The following is a 15890-nucleotide window of genomic DNA, read 5'->3' as shown; positions in this document are numbered from 1 at the left end:
AACCCCTTCATAATATCCTTCCATAGCCCTTCCTCTGTAGTCTTGCCATTATTCTTTGGCATACTGCCTACAGTAATGACACAGGAGGAGGTATGACACTTACACCTTTCAACATCCACATGAAGGCCCAGAAACACCCACAGTAACCCTAGGATCCACCACATCAACTCCCAGAACTGGTACAAGTGACTCCCACCCTGAAACTACAGAGGCATCAAAGGATCATGGGGTGTGTAGTATCAGGACTGGAGAGGGAAGGAAACAGGAGTCAGAGAATTCTGAAACTTAGCCAGAAGGAGGAGTGACATCACAGACACAGAAACCTGCTTTATACAGCTAAAGGAGATAAGTGGCAAATAAACTGACAGTTGGGTTGTGATTCATTTATATGTACAATGCATTGGTTTTGGGGAGGAAAGGCTGGAGTTCTTTCTTAAAGTAGAAGTCAATGCAAAATACATACTTTTTTGGAATCTGATCTGACCTGCTTCGACCAGATCCCACGTTGAGCTGTCAACTGCGGCTTCTCTGTGTAGGCGGGTGCAGAGGAGACGGAAGACAACGGAAGCCCCACAGTAACTCTATGGGTGACGTCACTTCCCATTCATTTCACAGTCGTTGTCCTCCGTGTCCTATGCAGAGCTTCTGGCACTGGCGACAGGTCGGTGCAGGCTTCCAAAAAAGCTATAGAATACACTCATCTTTTCTTTACAGGGTTGGTGTTAGATCCCTGGCGTCTATAGATGCAGGGATTTTAGATTTTGCATGGACTTCCACTTTAAAGAGGAAGTAAACCCTTCCAAACAACTTGGACCTACAGGTAAGCCTATATTAAGGCTTACCTGTAGGTCCAAGCAATATCTCCTAAACCTATATGGTTTAGGAGATATTTGCCCGAAAATGGGCACCGCTGTCTACGGCGCATGCGCCGTAGACAGCGGCGCGCAGGCGCACTAAATGCGGCAAATCCATGAATGGATTTGCCAAATTTGTCGACTCCCGTGCGCATGCGCGGGAGTGACGTCATCGCGGCTTCGCCGAGTGGCAGCGGCGGAGCTGCGAGACGCGACTCCCGTGCGCATGCGCGGGAGTGACGTCATCGCGGCTTCGCCGCTGTGATTCGTCGGAGCTGCGAGACGCCACCAGCAACATGGATGCGGCGGACTACAGGGATCAGCGGCGACTTCGCTGGCTCCTGTGTCAGGTAAGTGACACATAATGAGCTACTATGCGATGCATAGTAGTCCATTATGCTTTACCTTTGCAGGGAAAAAAAGAGGAAGTAAACCCATCAGGGTTTACTTCCTCTTTAAGTTAATATTGTGCTGTAATGGCTTGTAGTACTCCCCACTGGTCACTAGGGGATAACCTACTAACAAGTTCACCAAAATAAAATAAATTTTACTCACCAAACACTTTCCCTTGAACAATAAAAACTTGGATGGAGATCACCAGGACCAGCCAAATGAGAGCCATTATCTGCAAAAAGGGCTACATTATTAAATAAAAATACTTGTACGCAGGGTTTTCTGCATTTATTAGTGTGACCTCATCAACACAGTATCGCTTGTATTTAAAGCATACCTGCTAAGAGAAGCACATCTCCGGTAACCTGCCGCTTCGCTGCTCCCCTGCGGCTGCAAGTTTACTAAACTTCCAGGTGCATGAAATATCTGCTCCTGCACTGCATGCTGTGGTTCCTTCTGATGACTCACACATCACTACAGGCCATGCAGTTGGGGAAACCATTTTTTCGGCACATCCAACCAGCGGAATACTTGCAGTGGCTGGGGGAATCAGCAAAACTGCAGTTTTTCACGACACATACTGCTAGAAAAGTATATTCCTACTTGTTTTAGTAAGAGTGCTTTGAAATATGAGTGAGCCTGTGCTTACAGCGCCACTTTAGTGGCGAAACTCAGTTGAAGAGCCGATTACTTTAATACTAGACCTGTAAAAGCAATAAAATTAAATTGGCAATTAAACTTTTTCTCCCAATGGGAGTAAAGCTAATACAGTGTCTGACACCATATATAAAATTCATTTTTACCACTGAATCTTTTTTAATAGCATATAGCTTACATACACAGAACAGCAGGAGATCTACATGGCTTCGTTTTTTTCAGTAATTTTTCTGTGTTCATGGCTGTTTGAGAAGTATGGACTTTATTATTAAATTTAATTTTTAAAGTTGCTCAGGTCTGATGATAAAGTGGTTGATTACAATGGGCACCATTCAGTCAAGAGTAGCAGCCACAACTGGACATGTCTGTGGGGCACAGAAGTATTGCAACAAAAGCGGAATTTTTTAAAACCAAAAGAAAGTTTTATTTGGACATAAGAAAAATTGTTACATGTTGAAATGGTGCAAGTGTACAGAGACAAGGGGCAAAAGAAATAAAAATAAAAAAAATAAAAAATAAAAACAACACACAAGAACAATATACCAAAGCCAAGTGTGCACAGAGCAGTATTATGTCAAAGCAAGAACCAGGCAGAATTCACAGACACAAAGACATTCAGAACTTAGCTAATAGGGATATATAAATCAAGAACATATAAACTGATACTTGTCGGATAAGCTGGTAGTCAATGTTTTCAGCCCCAGGGTGCATGGTAGTATCTGAAGAGCCCCTATTAAAGTAGTGAAGAAGTGATTCGTAAGTGCGCGTTGAGTATAATACCCAGATATGGAAAGGAAAAAAGGTCCATTTAAAGGAATAAGGAGTTTAAAGAAAATAGTAAAGTTAACAGAAAGAGAAACAGTTAGTGCCACAGATTGACGGGTTCACATAGAGTCTAGACAGGGCTGCAAACTGGGAGAGGAGAGGAGTGTTGATAGATTAGGGAGGGAGGTATGGTTATGTATAGAAGCATATCATTCACAAATAGAGCGATCTTATGTTGGATGCAGGATATTCCCAGTGCTTTAATGTCTGCATGCTGGTGGATGTGCACAACTAAGGGTTCCAGGGCCAAAATGAATAACAGAGGGCATAGGGGGCATTGAAAAAGGCATGGGCATGAAACTATGGTATCTGATAGATGTGCAAGTACAGTCAAAGATTGCAGCTATTCACTGAGGGTTTGCATTTGAACATATTTTGGGGGTGGGGGGGGGGGGGGGGGGGGGGGAGTAAAGAGGAGGTGGGTCGCTCGGTGTGAGTTGGCTGATTTGATGAGGAAAGGCGCCAATCAGTTATAAGAGAACCTGTCAGGAATGGGATGTTTTTGGGGGAGATCCAGATAGAAAGAGGTGAAAAAGCATAGAACTGATTTTATTACATAGAATAAAAGATCTGGCACATCCAGCACATGTGACATTCGTTATGGTTTGGTAAAACACAAGTACACATCCGCAAAGATACGCTCCACTCTTTGTCTATTAAAAGTTGTCAAGTGCTTAGTCTAGAGGCCACATCTAAATTCTCCTTCAGAGAGTGCTATACGTTCTTTATTGCAACGCACTGAGCTCAATCACAAGCCACAATGTGCATGATAGAGGCCCTCTCGGCTCTCTGCCTTCTCATTGGCTCAGATACCATTCACTCCCACCAATCAGAACCAGTGACGAGGGAGCAGGGCCAAGACCCGCTCTGTGTCTCTTATGGACACACATGGCATGGCTCTCAGGAGTGAGCAGGCATGAGTGCCCTCATAGCAAGCATCTTGGTATGGGAGCACTTGGCAGGAGCAAGAGCTTAGCGGGGGACCCAAAGAGAGGAATGGATCAGGGCTGATCTGTGCATGACCACTGCACAGAGCAGGTAAATAGAACAGGTTTGTCATTTAAAAAAAAAAAATTATATATATAACACAAACCTTTACACTCACTTTAAGATCTTCCAAATGATAGGAAAATGAAACAAGGGAGTTATTTCAGTTCCAGGACGAGGTGCATGGCTTATTTACCAATGAATTGCATCAGATGAGAATAGGATTGTCGTCTGACCACGGGACTGTCAATATAGAGATGGAAGAAATATGGGAAGGAAAGAAATGGGGGGGGGGAAAAAAATAAAATAGATGTGATCGATTCTAGAGAGGTGAGAATGAGAGTGGGAGAAATGTGTGTAATCACGTCAAATTCACTCCATGATGAGCCTGTGTGACTGTAGTAGGGCAAAAAAAAAAAAAGTCAGAGAAGCTTAAGTTGCAGTATGAGAGGGAGACAAAGTTATATTAAAGTGTTACGAGGATGGGGCGGGCATCACGTTTCTCATCAACGCCACGCTCTCCCGCGTGCCACGTCATCACTAGTGGCGCTAGCACGCAGACATGGTGCTATTTAAATCAGTGGTCTTCATGATGTACTGGCATGCAAACTCAGTGCCTGCAGCCGTGCCTTCCTTTTGACCTCTGCAAGACGTTGGTGGTCATCCCCAGCCACATTGGAGTAACTGTACTCCATATACCCTATGAGACATTCCCTGGGTTCACGTTTTTTGGACACTGGGCATTACTGGCCTGGGTCATCTACACAGGAAATTCTAGGTACTATTTGGCAAATTATATAATTATTCTCACATCATACAGGTTTTTTGGTGTCCCCCTTATTGTCATATCCCAATTTTCCTTGGTGATTGTTTCCATTTCCCACACTATCCATTTCCCTTGATTGGGACACATTAATCCCTCTTTATGACCCATCAATATGCTTCCCGTCTAATTTTTTGCTACTTATTTACCTATTGGTCACATACGAGTATACTTTGCACTAAGAAATAGCCAACTTTATATAGACATTCCTATGTTTCATTACACTATTTATAGATAGGCTTTTTACACATGTGGCTCTCACTACCCTTATCCGTCATTGGAGAGTGTGTGTGTGTGTCTGTGTTTCTATTCCCGGGGTATGCCTTCCTTGTTGGATTTTGCATATGTGTCATGGGGACCACTGACTCAGCTCCTGGGGCTAATGATCCACTTGGCCTGGCCCTTGCCCTCCATTGCCTGTGCTCAGACTCATGACTGGTCTGTAAGTATGAGTGGAGTTTGTATCATTTTTCTTTCTAATCATCCTACCTAATAATTTTATAGACATCTATACCGCATCTGCTCCTGAAGAGTGGCAATGTAGCCATGAAACGCGTCAAGATGTTTGATGCTTTCTATGTTACAGTCATATATTACATGTTCTTTTAGATTCTACCAACTCGAATACACAATATACCTATTACTGTGGAGACACTCATCAATGAGTCTGGCGATTTTATGATGTTACTACTGTGATACCAATATGTTGCTAAATCAATATGCTATTATGTTATGGAATTAAAAAGTTTCCTTATTTTTACTGTATTATATTGTATGTATTATGTCACAATGCAATATAAATGGTCACAATCATGATTTATCCACCATCATTGTGTTATGCTACCTCCCTGGTTGCATGATTCATATAAAGTTCCAAACCCTGCTCTCAATTATCTAAATTTTGGGTATGGAGGTACAACAAAATGTCCTCATATAAAGTCCCAAATCCTTTTTCCTTATTATATTAAAGTGAAGCTTTACCCATACCAGTTTGATAACAATTAATGTTCTTAAAAAAACAAAAAAAAACAAAAAAAAACAAAAAAAAACAAACAAACACACAACCACATTTATTTCACATTAATAATTAGGCTACTAAAATAACTATGTGCTGTAAATTGCCTCCAGTATTGCTCCGGTTTCTTCTGAATGAAGACCACCATTTTGTCGAAGCCCGGAGCAGTCACTTCCTTATTGGAAACTCTCGCCATCAACTTGGTCTCAAAAACTAGATGTCACTTTCTTCAAATATGTACATTTCCAGCCTTGAGTTTATGCCTTGGCTTAGTTAAAGAAGAAGGCTATCAGATGGTTTACAGTGCTGAAGTTCACAAGCTGCTGATGACATGAAAGGATAGCATGTCAAGGAGATAAGATACTGTCCTTCTAAGATTAACTCTTTTGCATCTCCCTGGCATCAGAGTTTGTCCTGCTTTTCTTTTCTCCCTCCCTAATCTGTGTTCCCTCTGCACAGTCTGTCATTCCTGCTGTGTTCTTACCCCTTTAGCAACAGTAAATCTTAAAGAGGAAGTAAACCCTAATGGGTTTACTTCCTCTTTGATTCCCTGCAAAGGTAAAGCATAGTGGACTACTATGCATAGCATAGTAGTCCAATATGTGTCATCTGACACAGGAGCCAGCAAAGTCACCGCTGTCCCCTTGTGTACGGAGCCTCCATCTTCTTGGTGGGTCTCGCTGCTCCGGCACTGTCATTCGACAGAGCCGCAATGACGTCACTCCCGCGAATGCACATGGGAGCCGCCACTTGCGGCATATCACCGTTAACTGCGGTGTGCTCAGTGAGCCGCTGTCTACGGTGCATGCTCCGTAGACAGCAGTGCCAGTCTTTTGGCAAATATCTCCTAAACCGTGTAGGTTTAGGAGATATTTCTTGGACCTACAGGTAAGCCTTAATCTAGGCTTACCTGTAGGTCAAAGTGGTTTGACTAAACCCACAACAGTATAATCAGTCTATGTATGCAAAATAGCATGTGCTGGTTATACTCACTGTGGAAACTAAATGGTTAATCCTCTGCATTTTGTAAAAAGGCTGTTTGATCGTGTATACACAGATCCTCCCCTCCAGCACGGTCTCCCCTGGACAAGTTCGGATAAGACAGTGTCTGGAGTCAGGCTGCACATGCTCAATTTTGTGTGTATTGCTAGAGTATATATATATATATATATATATATATATATATATAATTTTTTTTTTTCTTCTTGGGAGATTGCATGTGATCAGCACTGTCCATACAGAGGATTAGGGGTCTTAAAGCCTGATAGGACAATCGTGGGGGAAATGAAAAAACTCCTCTTACAAGCTTTACTAGGAACTGATAGAAGAAGTCACATGACTGCCGATGAGAAAAAGTATTTATCAGTTTAGATTTGCTAAAACAAATTGTATTTCCATGTTCTATGTACTGTGTGAGACCAGATATAGTGAATGCAGGATCTGGGTTTATAAACACTTTAACGTTATTAGCTGATTGGCCTCTAATTTTAGACACTGCCGAGTATAGAGAGCAAAGGAGGGCATTACTGGACTTTAACCACTTGCCGACCAGCGCACGACGATGTACGTCGACAGAATGGCACGGGCAGGCAAATGGGCGTACATGTACGTTCCTTTAAATTTGCCGCCCTGCCATCGGGAGCGCGCCGCCGGCGGCGCGCTCCCGCGCTGGTCGGGACCCCTGTGAGTCCGGTCGAGGGACCCGCGGACTCGATCGCCGCGGGCATTCCCCCGATCGTCTCACGGAGCGGCCGAATGGAGAAATGCCGCTGTAAACAGCATTTCTTCATTCTGCCTAGCAACTAGTGACGCTGATCTCTGCTCCATGTGATTGGAGCAGAGATCAGTGTTCACTAAATGAAAGCCCAACCCCCCCACAGTTAGTAACACACCCCTAGGAACACTTAACCCCTACACTGCCACCCACTGGTTAACCCCTTTACTGCCAGTGTCATTTACACAGGAATCACTGCATTTGTATACAGGGATTACTGTATAAATGACAATGGTCCCAAAAATGTGTCAAAAATGTCCGATGGGTCCCCCACAATGTCGCAGTCACAATAAAAATCGCAGATCACCGCCATTACTAGTAAAAAAAAAAATAATAAAAAATTATTAATAAAAATGCTATAAAACTATCCCTATTTTGTAAACGCTATAACTTTTGCGCAAACCAATCAATAATCGCTTATTGCGATTTTTTTTACCAAAAATATGTAGAAGAATACGTATCGGCCTAAATTGAGGGAAAAAAATGTTTTTTTATATATTTTTGGGGGATATTTATTATAACAAAAAGTAAAAAATAATGCGTTTTTTTCAAAATTGTCGCTCTATTTTTGTTTATAGCGCAAAAAATAAAAACCGCAGGGGTGATCAAATACCACCAAAAGAAAGCTCTATTTGTGGGAAAAAAAGGACGTCAATTTTGTTTGGGAGCCACGTCGCACGACCGCGCAATTGTCAGTTAAAGCGACGCAGTGCCGAATCGCAAAAAGTGGTCTGGTCTTTGACCAGCAAATTGGTCCGGTCTGAAAGTGGTTAATTAATGTAAACCCCCACCTTCTGCCCCTGTTCACCCTCCACACTGAACTGTAAAAATGTTTATAATATATATATATATATATATATATATATATATATATATATATATATATATATATATATATATATATATATATATATATACACACATACATACATACATACATACATACACACACACACACACACACTACTGTCTGTTCCAAAACATATCAAATAAAAAATGCCAAGACAGTAAGAAAAAAAAAAAAAACATTTTGAACAGTAGGTACCACAAGGTGATCTAATTTTTTGCCATGATATTTGTTGAATTTCATGCACTGATAAACAGTGTTACATAGTACAGACTGTCAGCAGAATATATAAAAGGCACAGTCAGCATTTGTAAAAGGGAAGTAGTAGGGAAAATGTGCAATAGCTGCATTAAACTGTGGCCTTTGACTTAATGAACGTACTGACCTGATTTTCAGTTTGTGTCATCCTCCATTCTATAGTGCCAAACAAGGCAATAGAAATAAATTATGCACATATACAGTGCCTTGAAAAAGTATTCATTCATGCCCCTTGAAATTTTCCACATTTTGTCATGTTACAATCAAAAAAAGTATACATATTTTGTTGGGATTTTATGTGATAGACCAACACAAAGTTGTCCAACACATAATTGAGAAACAAAAGGAAAACGATAAATGGTTTTCAACATTATTTACAAATAAATATGTCTAAAGTGTGGTGTGTATTTGTATTCAGCCCCCCCTAGTCAATACTTTGTAGAAACACCTTTCTCTGCAATTACAGCTGCAAGACTTTATGGGGATGTCTCTACCAGCTTTGCACATCTAGAGAGTGACATTTTTGCCCATTATTCTTTTTCATTTTCAAGTCTGGCCACATATTCTCAATTGGATTTAGGTCTGGACTTTGACTGGACCATTCTAACCTATGACTATGCTTTGAGCTAAAGCATTCTTGTAGCTCTGGCAGTATGCTTAGGGTTATTGTCCTGCTAAAACAGTGGTTCTCAACTCCAGTCCTCAGGACCCACTAACAGGCCAGGTTTGCAAGATAACTGAAATACATCACAGGTGATATAATTTGCTGCTCAGCGATTGCAGTATTCTAGTCTGCATCTCCCCAAGGTAATACTTGGGGGAGTATTATTTTAATACTTATAATACTTAAAATCTGGCCTGTTGGTGGGGCCTGAGGACTGGAGTTGGGAACCACTGTACTAGAAGGTCAACCTCCAACCTAGTCTCAAGTCTTTTGCAGACTAACAGATTGCCTGTATTTGTCTACATCCATCTTCCCCATCAACTCTAACCATCTTACCTGTCCCTGCTGAAGAAAAACATCCCCACAACATGATGCTGCCACCACCATGTTTCACAGTGGGGATGCGGTGTTCAGGGTGATGTGCAGCGTTAGCTTTCTGCCACACATGGCGTTTTGGTTTTAGGCCAAAAAGTTTAATTTGTGTCTCATCTAACCAGAGCACCTTCTTCCACATGTTGTTTGCTTTGTCCCCCACATGGCTTCTCACAAACAGGACTTCTTATGGCTTTCTTTCAACAATGGCTTTCTTCTTGCCACTCTTCCATAAAGGCCAGATTTGTGGAGTGCATGAGTAATAGTTGTCCTGTGGACAGATCCTCCCACCTGAGCTGTAGATCTCTGCGTCTCCTCCAGAGTTACCATGGGTCTCATCTGCTTCTCTGATTAATGCTCTCCTTGCCCAGCCTGTCAGTTTAGGTGGACGGCCATGTATTGACAGGTTTGTAGTTGTGCCATACTCTGCATTTTCATATGATGGATTGAATAGTCCTCTGTGAGATGTTCCAAGCTTGGGATTTTATTTTTTTATTTTTTTATTTTTTTAATAACCTAACCCGGCTTTAAACTTCTGCACAACTTTATCCCTGACCTGTCTGGTGTGTTCCTTGGCCTTCATGATGCAGTTTGTTCACTGAGGTTCTCTAACAAGCCTCCAAGGGCTTCACAGAACAGCTGTATTTATATGGAGACTAAATTACACACAGGTGAACTATTTACTAATTACGTGACTTCTGAATATTTTAGTTAGGGGTATCAGAGTAAAGAGGCCTGCACGCCGCACTTTAGACATATTGCTTTGTAAAAAAAAACATTGAAAATCATTCATCATTTACCTTCCACTTCACAATTATGTGCCACTTTGTGTTGGTCTATCATGCAAGAGCCCAATAAAATACATTTACGTTTTTGGTTGTAACATGACAAAATGTGGAAAATTTCAAGGGGTGTGAATACCTTTTCAAGGCAGTGTAGATACTGGTATAAATGAATAAAGTATTATATGTAGACTTATAATACTTAAAAAGACCAGTCAATCTATTTATATAGAGTGGTTAAATGCTGTACTGCTTACAGCATATAGAGAATCACATGAGTCTCTACTGCCTTAACTTATGGTCTAATGTGCATAAACCATCAGGGCCATCTTTAATATTGAGTGGACCCTGGGCAAAAACTTTTCTTGGGGCACCCTCCATGCAGTTTCGCTCTCCACCTGCTCTGAGACATACAATAAATAGCAGCTAGACTTAAAATCAGTTACTGAATCAGATCAGGCGGCTATTGCGATCGTTTGCCAGAGGTTACAGTGTATCATTACCGCTCACTGGCTGGTTGCTAGAGGTTACAGCACACATTACAGCTCACTGATTAGTTGCTAGAGGTTACAGCACATGATGTGTGTATATATATATATATATATATATATATATATATACACACACACACACACACACACACACACACACACATACACATACACATATATATATATATATATATATATATATACACACACACACACACACATACCACCAGTCGCCGCTATTTACATTTCAATGCTGGTGATGTACATGTAAACAGGGTCTGCAGGTGAGTCATCCATACACAACAATAGGGCAGAGCTGGGCAGCATTAGTAGCAGCACTTCACACTGAGATATTGGGGCACAGGACTAAAACCTCAAGGGATGAGGGAATTTAAACCAGGATAGTTGGCAAATATGAGGCAGCTGCTTTGGGCCCCACAACAATGACAGGGCCCAGGGCAGCTGCCCCTTTTGCCCTGCCTTAAAAAACGGCCCTGTAAACAATTATACAGACACGCAAAGCAGCACCAAATTTTACATACAGGCTGGTTTTAGGGGAGAGGGAGAGGCAGACCCCCAATTTGTATATGCCATAAAGTTTCACTCCTCTTGATGAAACAGGTATGGTTTTGATGTTCCACAGGTACCATCACCATATTGCAAAATACAAAGTGATTATATCCATTGATATCCATTAAAAAATGTAATATATTTTTGGGAGGCTTGACCCCCTTTTATAATATCAAATCACTACCGAAAACCATTCAGCATGTCTGGTGTAATCTGCTTACATATTGCTTAGCCTACCTCTAGTAAGGAAATGTGTAATTTCCTGATTTCCAGGAACAGTCCTGGGATTGAAGAGATGTCCCTACAATGTCTCTGGTTTTTATTGCTGATGGATTGTACCACAACATTCAACTTTTCCTGTTATTTCCTAACACCTATCAAATTGTTACATTTGAAAATTACAACAGAAGCCTCCATTGGCGGCACTATTTTGTTGAGGAGGGCACAAACTAACTCCATAACCCCCCAGGAGACAGCGATCACACCTAAGTAAGGATGAGCTCCGGCGTGTTTGCATACTTCACGTGCAGATCCCGCCAGGAAGTCAGCGCAGCGCTGCGCTAATCACAGGCAGTCAGATATTGCCCGATCTCTGCAGCCACGAATTGGGGCAATGTCTCACTGCCTGTGATTAGCGCAGCGCTGCGCCGACTTCCTGGCGGGCTCTGCACGTGGACCATGCGAACACGCTGGAGCTCATCCATACACCTAAGACTCCCTGACCGATAGGGCTTCCTGATTGGCCAGGTGGAGGAGATTAAGGAAGATAATATTGAATATTCATTCGCTATCTTCACACAAGTGGGTGTGCACGGGGAGCAGTGCTCTGAGCCCACCCTTTTTTGAAGTCTATTAGGGCCTCTGGCTCCAATCACTTGCTAAAAAATAAAATAAACCCCACTGGAATCCATGTGTCCGACACCCCGCATATAGATTAGGGGGCCAGACGCCTGGATGAGGGGGGGGGGGGGAGTGGCACCCCTTATAGAGCTGCCAACACTGGAAGCCCCCCCATTCACACCTGGACATTTTGCAGCTCAACTCCCAATTTCCAGCAAACGCTCAAATTGAAGAATTCTATTTTTCTCAATGGGCCCGTTCACAGCTAAGCGTTGTGTTACTTGTCTCAAGAAATTCCAAAAAAGCACATAAACTTTTTTGAGCAGAATTGCTTGTTAGTAGCCCTTTTTTGTGAGCATTTGTACATGCAAATTGTCGTACAGGAGCAGATTCGTGCATTTTTTGGCCGTAGGCTTTAAAATGGAAGTACCTGAAATACAAGCGCAAGTAAGGAGTTTTCCAGACGCTCTTGTTTAAAAGTCTATGGAGGACAAAAAAAAAAAAAAATGCAAAAGATCTGCTCCTGTACTGCAAGTCACATGTAAAAACACGTGCAAGAAGCCTCTAAATTACCTAGTTAGCCTCATGCTAAGTGCGAATGCTTGTGCAAAAGCATCTATGTCTCATAACATATTGTTCATATGGTAATAAAAAGAAAAAAAAAAAAAAATGTATTATAAAATATATATATATATATATATATATATATATATATATATATATAAAATCTTCATTTTAATTTCAGATAAAACATTAGAAAATAAAACAAAACAATTGGAAAAAATAAAAAGGAGGACGCAAAATCATTTTAATATATGAAGCGACAAATTCTATATGCCCCCATCATTGCAAAAGATCAATGTCCGTTGTGCAGCTACCCAGCGCAATCACAGATTGGACTACACTGAAATCAGATACGGTTGTCACCATTTATTGAGTAAATCAGCATTGTTTCTTTTCACAATATATGCAGTGGGAACAAAAGAGTGATCATACTTCCCTCTAGCAATGTAAGGCTTTTAGTAAGACTTAAAAAAATATATATATATCCACTAGTTACACTAGAAGAACATTACATTTGCAAGCACATACCTGTTCGCCTTATTGTAGATTTACAACACTGGCAAGCCCTTTGGAACAGGAAGATAGAAGAAAGCTTGAACTCAATCAGATCCTGGGATTGTTTTGTTACTTACTGATCACATGACTTCCTGAAAGCCTTCCCACTCACCTATCACAGCCAAGTATTTAAGGTGGAACTGGGAGTTCACAGGCTGTTTCTGATGCTGCAGTTCCCAGCTAGACCTTTATTTTCTTTCCCTTGTTACATTTCTATTACTTATGCCAAAAGAATAAGCTACAGATCTTTTTTATTATTTATACTTGTATTATTCCTTTATAGTTTTTTTCTTGTTTTTGAAGATTGTTCTTCACTTCTCTACCAGTTTTGAGTGAACGCGTTTTCAATTCATTTTCATGCAGATCTAAGGACAAAGCAACAAATTACATGTTGTGCATTTACATTAGGATCTATTTAAATCACTCTCACATAATTATGTGTAAGAATCAGGCATTAGAATATATTGAGAACAGGTGAGCGAACCGATCCATAAGGAGCAAGATCGGACCCAGGTCAAGCAGATTCCTGAACAGGGCTTTTATTCAGCGGGAATGCGGGGAACGCAGTTTCGGTGTCCTATCATATACAGTCCCCCATCAGATAGTGTCAGCTGTGTACTGCGCATGCACAGTACACAGCACACACATATTCCAAAAATACCCGAAGATGAACGGCGCCTGCGCCGTGAGTCCAGGTTCTAGCCCCACCATCCAAGTGGACATAGAGCTGGAATAAAAAGAGCCGAGCACAGCGAGGCAGAGGCCGAAGCGTGGCAAGCGAAGCGAGCCTGCGAGGGGCCCTCTAATTTTCCCAGCCCTATGTCCGCTTGGATGGTGGGGCTACCACCTCGACTCACGGTGCAGGCGCCGTTCATCTTCGGAGATTTTCCAAAGCTTCTTCTGCTCCGTACTGCGCAAGCACTGCGCATGTGCAGTACGGGGCGGACACTATATCATGGCAGGACACTATATGCCAGAACACTGGCACCTCTAAAACTGAATGTAATTTTTGGCAAGGATTGCTGGGGTGTGCTGGAAGGTCTATTGATGCTGGCTGTTGGGGGTCGGTTGTCATTGTTGGGAGTCTATTTTTGTGTGGGGGGGTCTATTGTTATTGGGCAGGTCTACTGTTGCTGGCAGGGGGTCTACTGTTGCTGGAAAAGATCTACTATTGAGGGAAAGGTCTACTGTTGCTGGATGCTGGAGGATCTGTTGTTGCTGGTGGGGTCTATTGTTGTTGGGGTGAAATTTTGTTGCGGGGGGGGGGCATTGTTCCTGGGGGTTATGTTTTTGTGTGGGGGATCTATTGTTGCTGGAGGGTCTACAAGGGTGGGGTCTATCAAATGCCATACAAATTACTTAGTAGCACAAAATGATACTTTGTTTTGTATTCTCTAAAAGGGACGATTTTGGGAAGTCTGTAGGGGTTAGAGCCAAGAGACACTGCTCAGAGGTGGGTAGGGGGCAGAGACGAAGGGTGACTTGGAAGGAGGGAGTTCCTGCACCTATCTTCTGAGAAAAAAAGCTCTGTTCATGAAGAACAGATTTCTGCAAAATCAGGGATCAGCAACCAGTAGATCGCGAAGTTGGTGATTGCTAGACTGCGGTCTGGGCTTGCTGACCCGCCATCCCAGAGCATCAGAGTGTAATGCAGAGGGACTACTTGTAAAGTTGGAGCTGTAGTAGGGAGTAAGAGTAGGGCTGCCATTTTTTCTTCAAGGTAAACCCGAACACTTTAGCAGTGCACAGCAGAATTTTTTTTTTTTAGCACAGGATTGTAAAAGACCTGGGACACCTTTCGGCGCTCCAAAGAGAATAGTAATGTGGCGTGCATAGTGCCCTCTCACCCTCCTATCAGCCACTGTTCTGCGCTATATTCCTGTCTGAATATTGTGTCCAGGTTTCAGGTGGACCGAAATCCGGACACATGATTCAAAACCCAAACTGTTTGGGTAAATCCCGGACATGTGGCAACCCTAAGCAAGAGCCAGATAAGCCGATTCCTCCTCTGTAGTGCTGGCTCCTGTCCCATGTGGAGTGATACCAACTGCACTCTACCTCCTATCCTGGCTAGTGGTCTCCAGAGTGGTGCCAGCAGCACCACAGAAGAGATATTCAGGTTAGTATGAAGCAATAAACTGTGCATAATAGTATAGGGCTGCTTTCACATTGATACCCTGAAGTCTACCCACACCGTGGATGCAGTGCAGTGTACCTGTAACTCTCCTGGGTTAGCTGCGCTCAGCCATAGACTTCTATTATATCCTGCAGGTGCAGATTTCATGCACTTTCTTTAAGTGCACCAAAACTCCTGAATGCAGCACACCTGCAGTATATAATAGAAGTCTAGAGCAGTGGTCTCCAAACTGTGGCCTTTTGTTTGCTTTTACCTGGCCCTTGGGGCATTATTCCCCCCAATGTCAGCAACCAATGATGGGGCATTATTCCTCCCATTGATACCAATGATGAGGCACTATTCCTCCCATTGATACCAATGATGGGGCACTATTCCTCCCATTGATACCAATAATGGGGCACTATTCCTCCCATTGATACCAATAATGGGGCACTATTCCTCCCATTGATACCAATAATGGGGCACTATTCCTCCCATTGATA

General features: G+C 42.3%; 1 protein-coding gene across 3 annotated transcripts in view; it reads right to left on the bottom strand.

Moving 5' to 3' along the window:
- Positions 1-13393, bottom strand: part of TCN2 (transcobalamin 2) — a 37178-nt gene extending 23785 nt beyond the window's left edge. Inside the window, exons 1-3 of one of the 3 annotated variants that reach the window (XM_077462088.1) lie at positions 13245-13341; positions 3823-3959; positions 1410-1479 (exon numbers count right to left, since the gene is read on the bottom strand). In XM_077462088.1, coding sequence (XP_077318214.1) covers positions 1410-1476 — 67 coding nt within the window. In that variant the 5' untranslated portion in view covers positions 1477-1479; positions 3823-3959; positions 13245-13341. Of the gene's footprint in view, positions 1-1409; positions 1480-3822; positions 3960-13244 lie in introns of all 3 variants that reach the window. The other 2 variants (XM_077462089.1, XM_077462087.1) reach the window with 2 other exon arrangements.
- Positions 13394-15890: the final 2497 nt, after the last annotated feature.

The sequence above is a fragment of the Lithobates pipiens genome, unplaced genomic scaffold (genome assembly GCF_037356315.1).
Source record: "Lithobates pipiens isolate NorthernLeopardFrog02 unplaced genomic scaffold, aLitPip1_a1.2 Scaffold_3, whole genome shotgun sequence".
NCBI classification, from domain to species: domain Eukaryota; kingdom Metazoa; phylum Chordata; class Amphibia; order Anura; family Ranidae; genus Lithobates; species Lithobates pipiens.
Note: the sequence above shows the minus strand (reverse complement) of the source record. Positions and strands in the feature narration are given on the sequence as shown.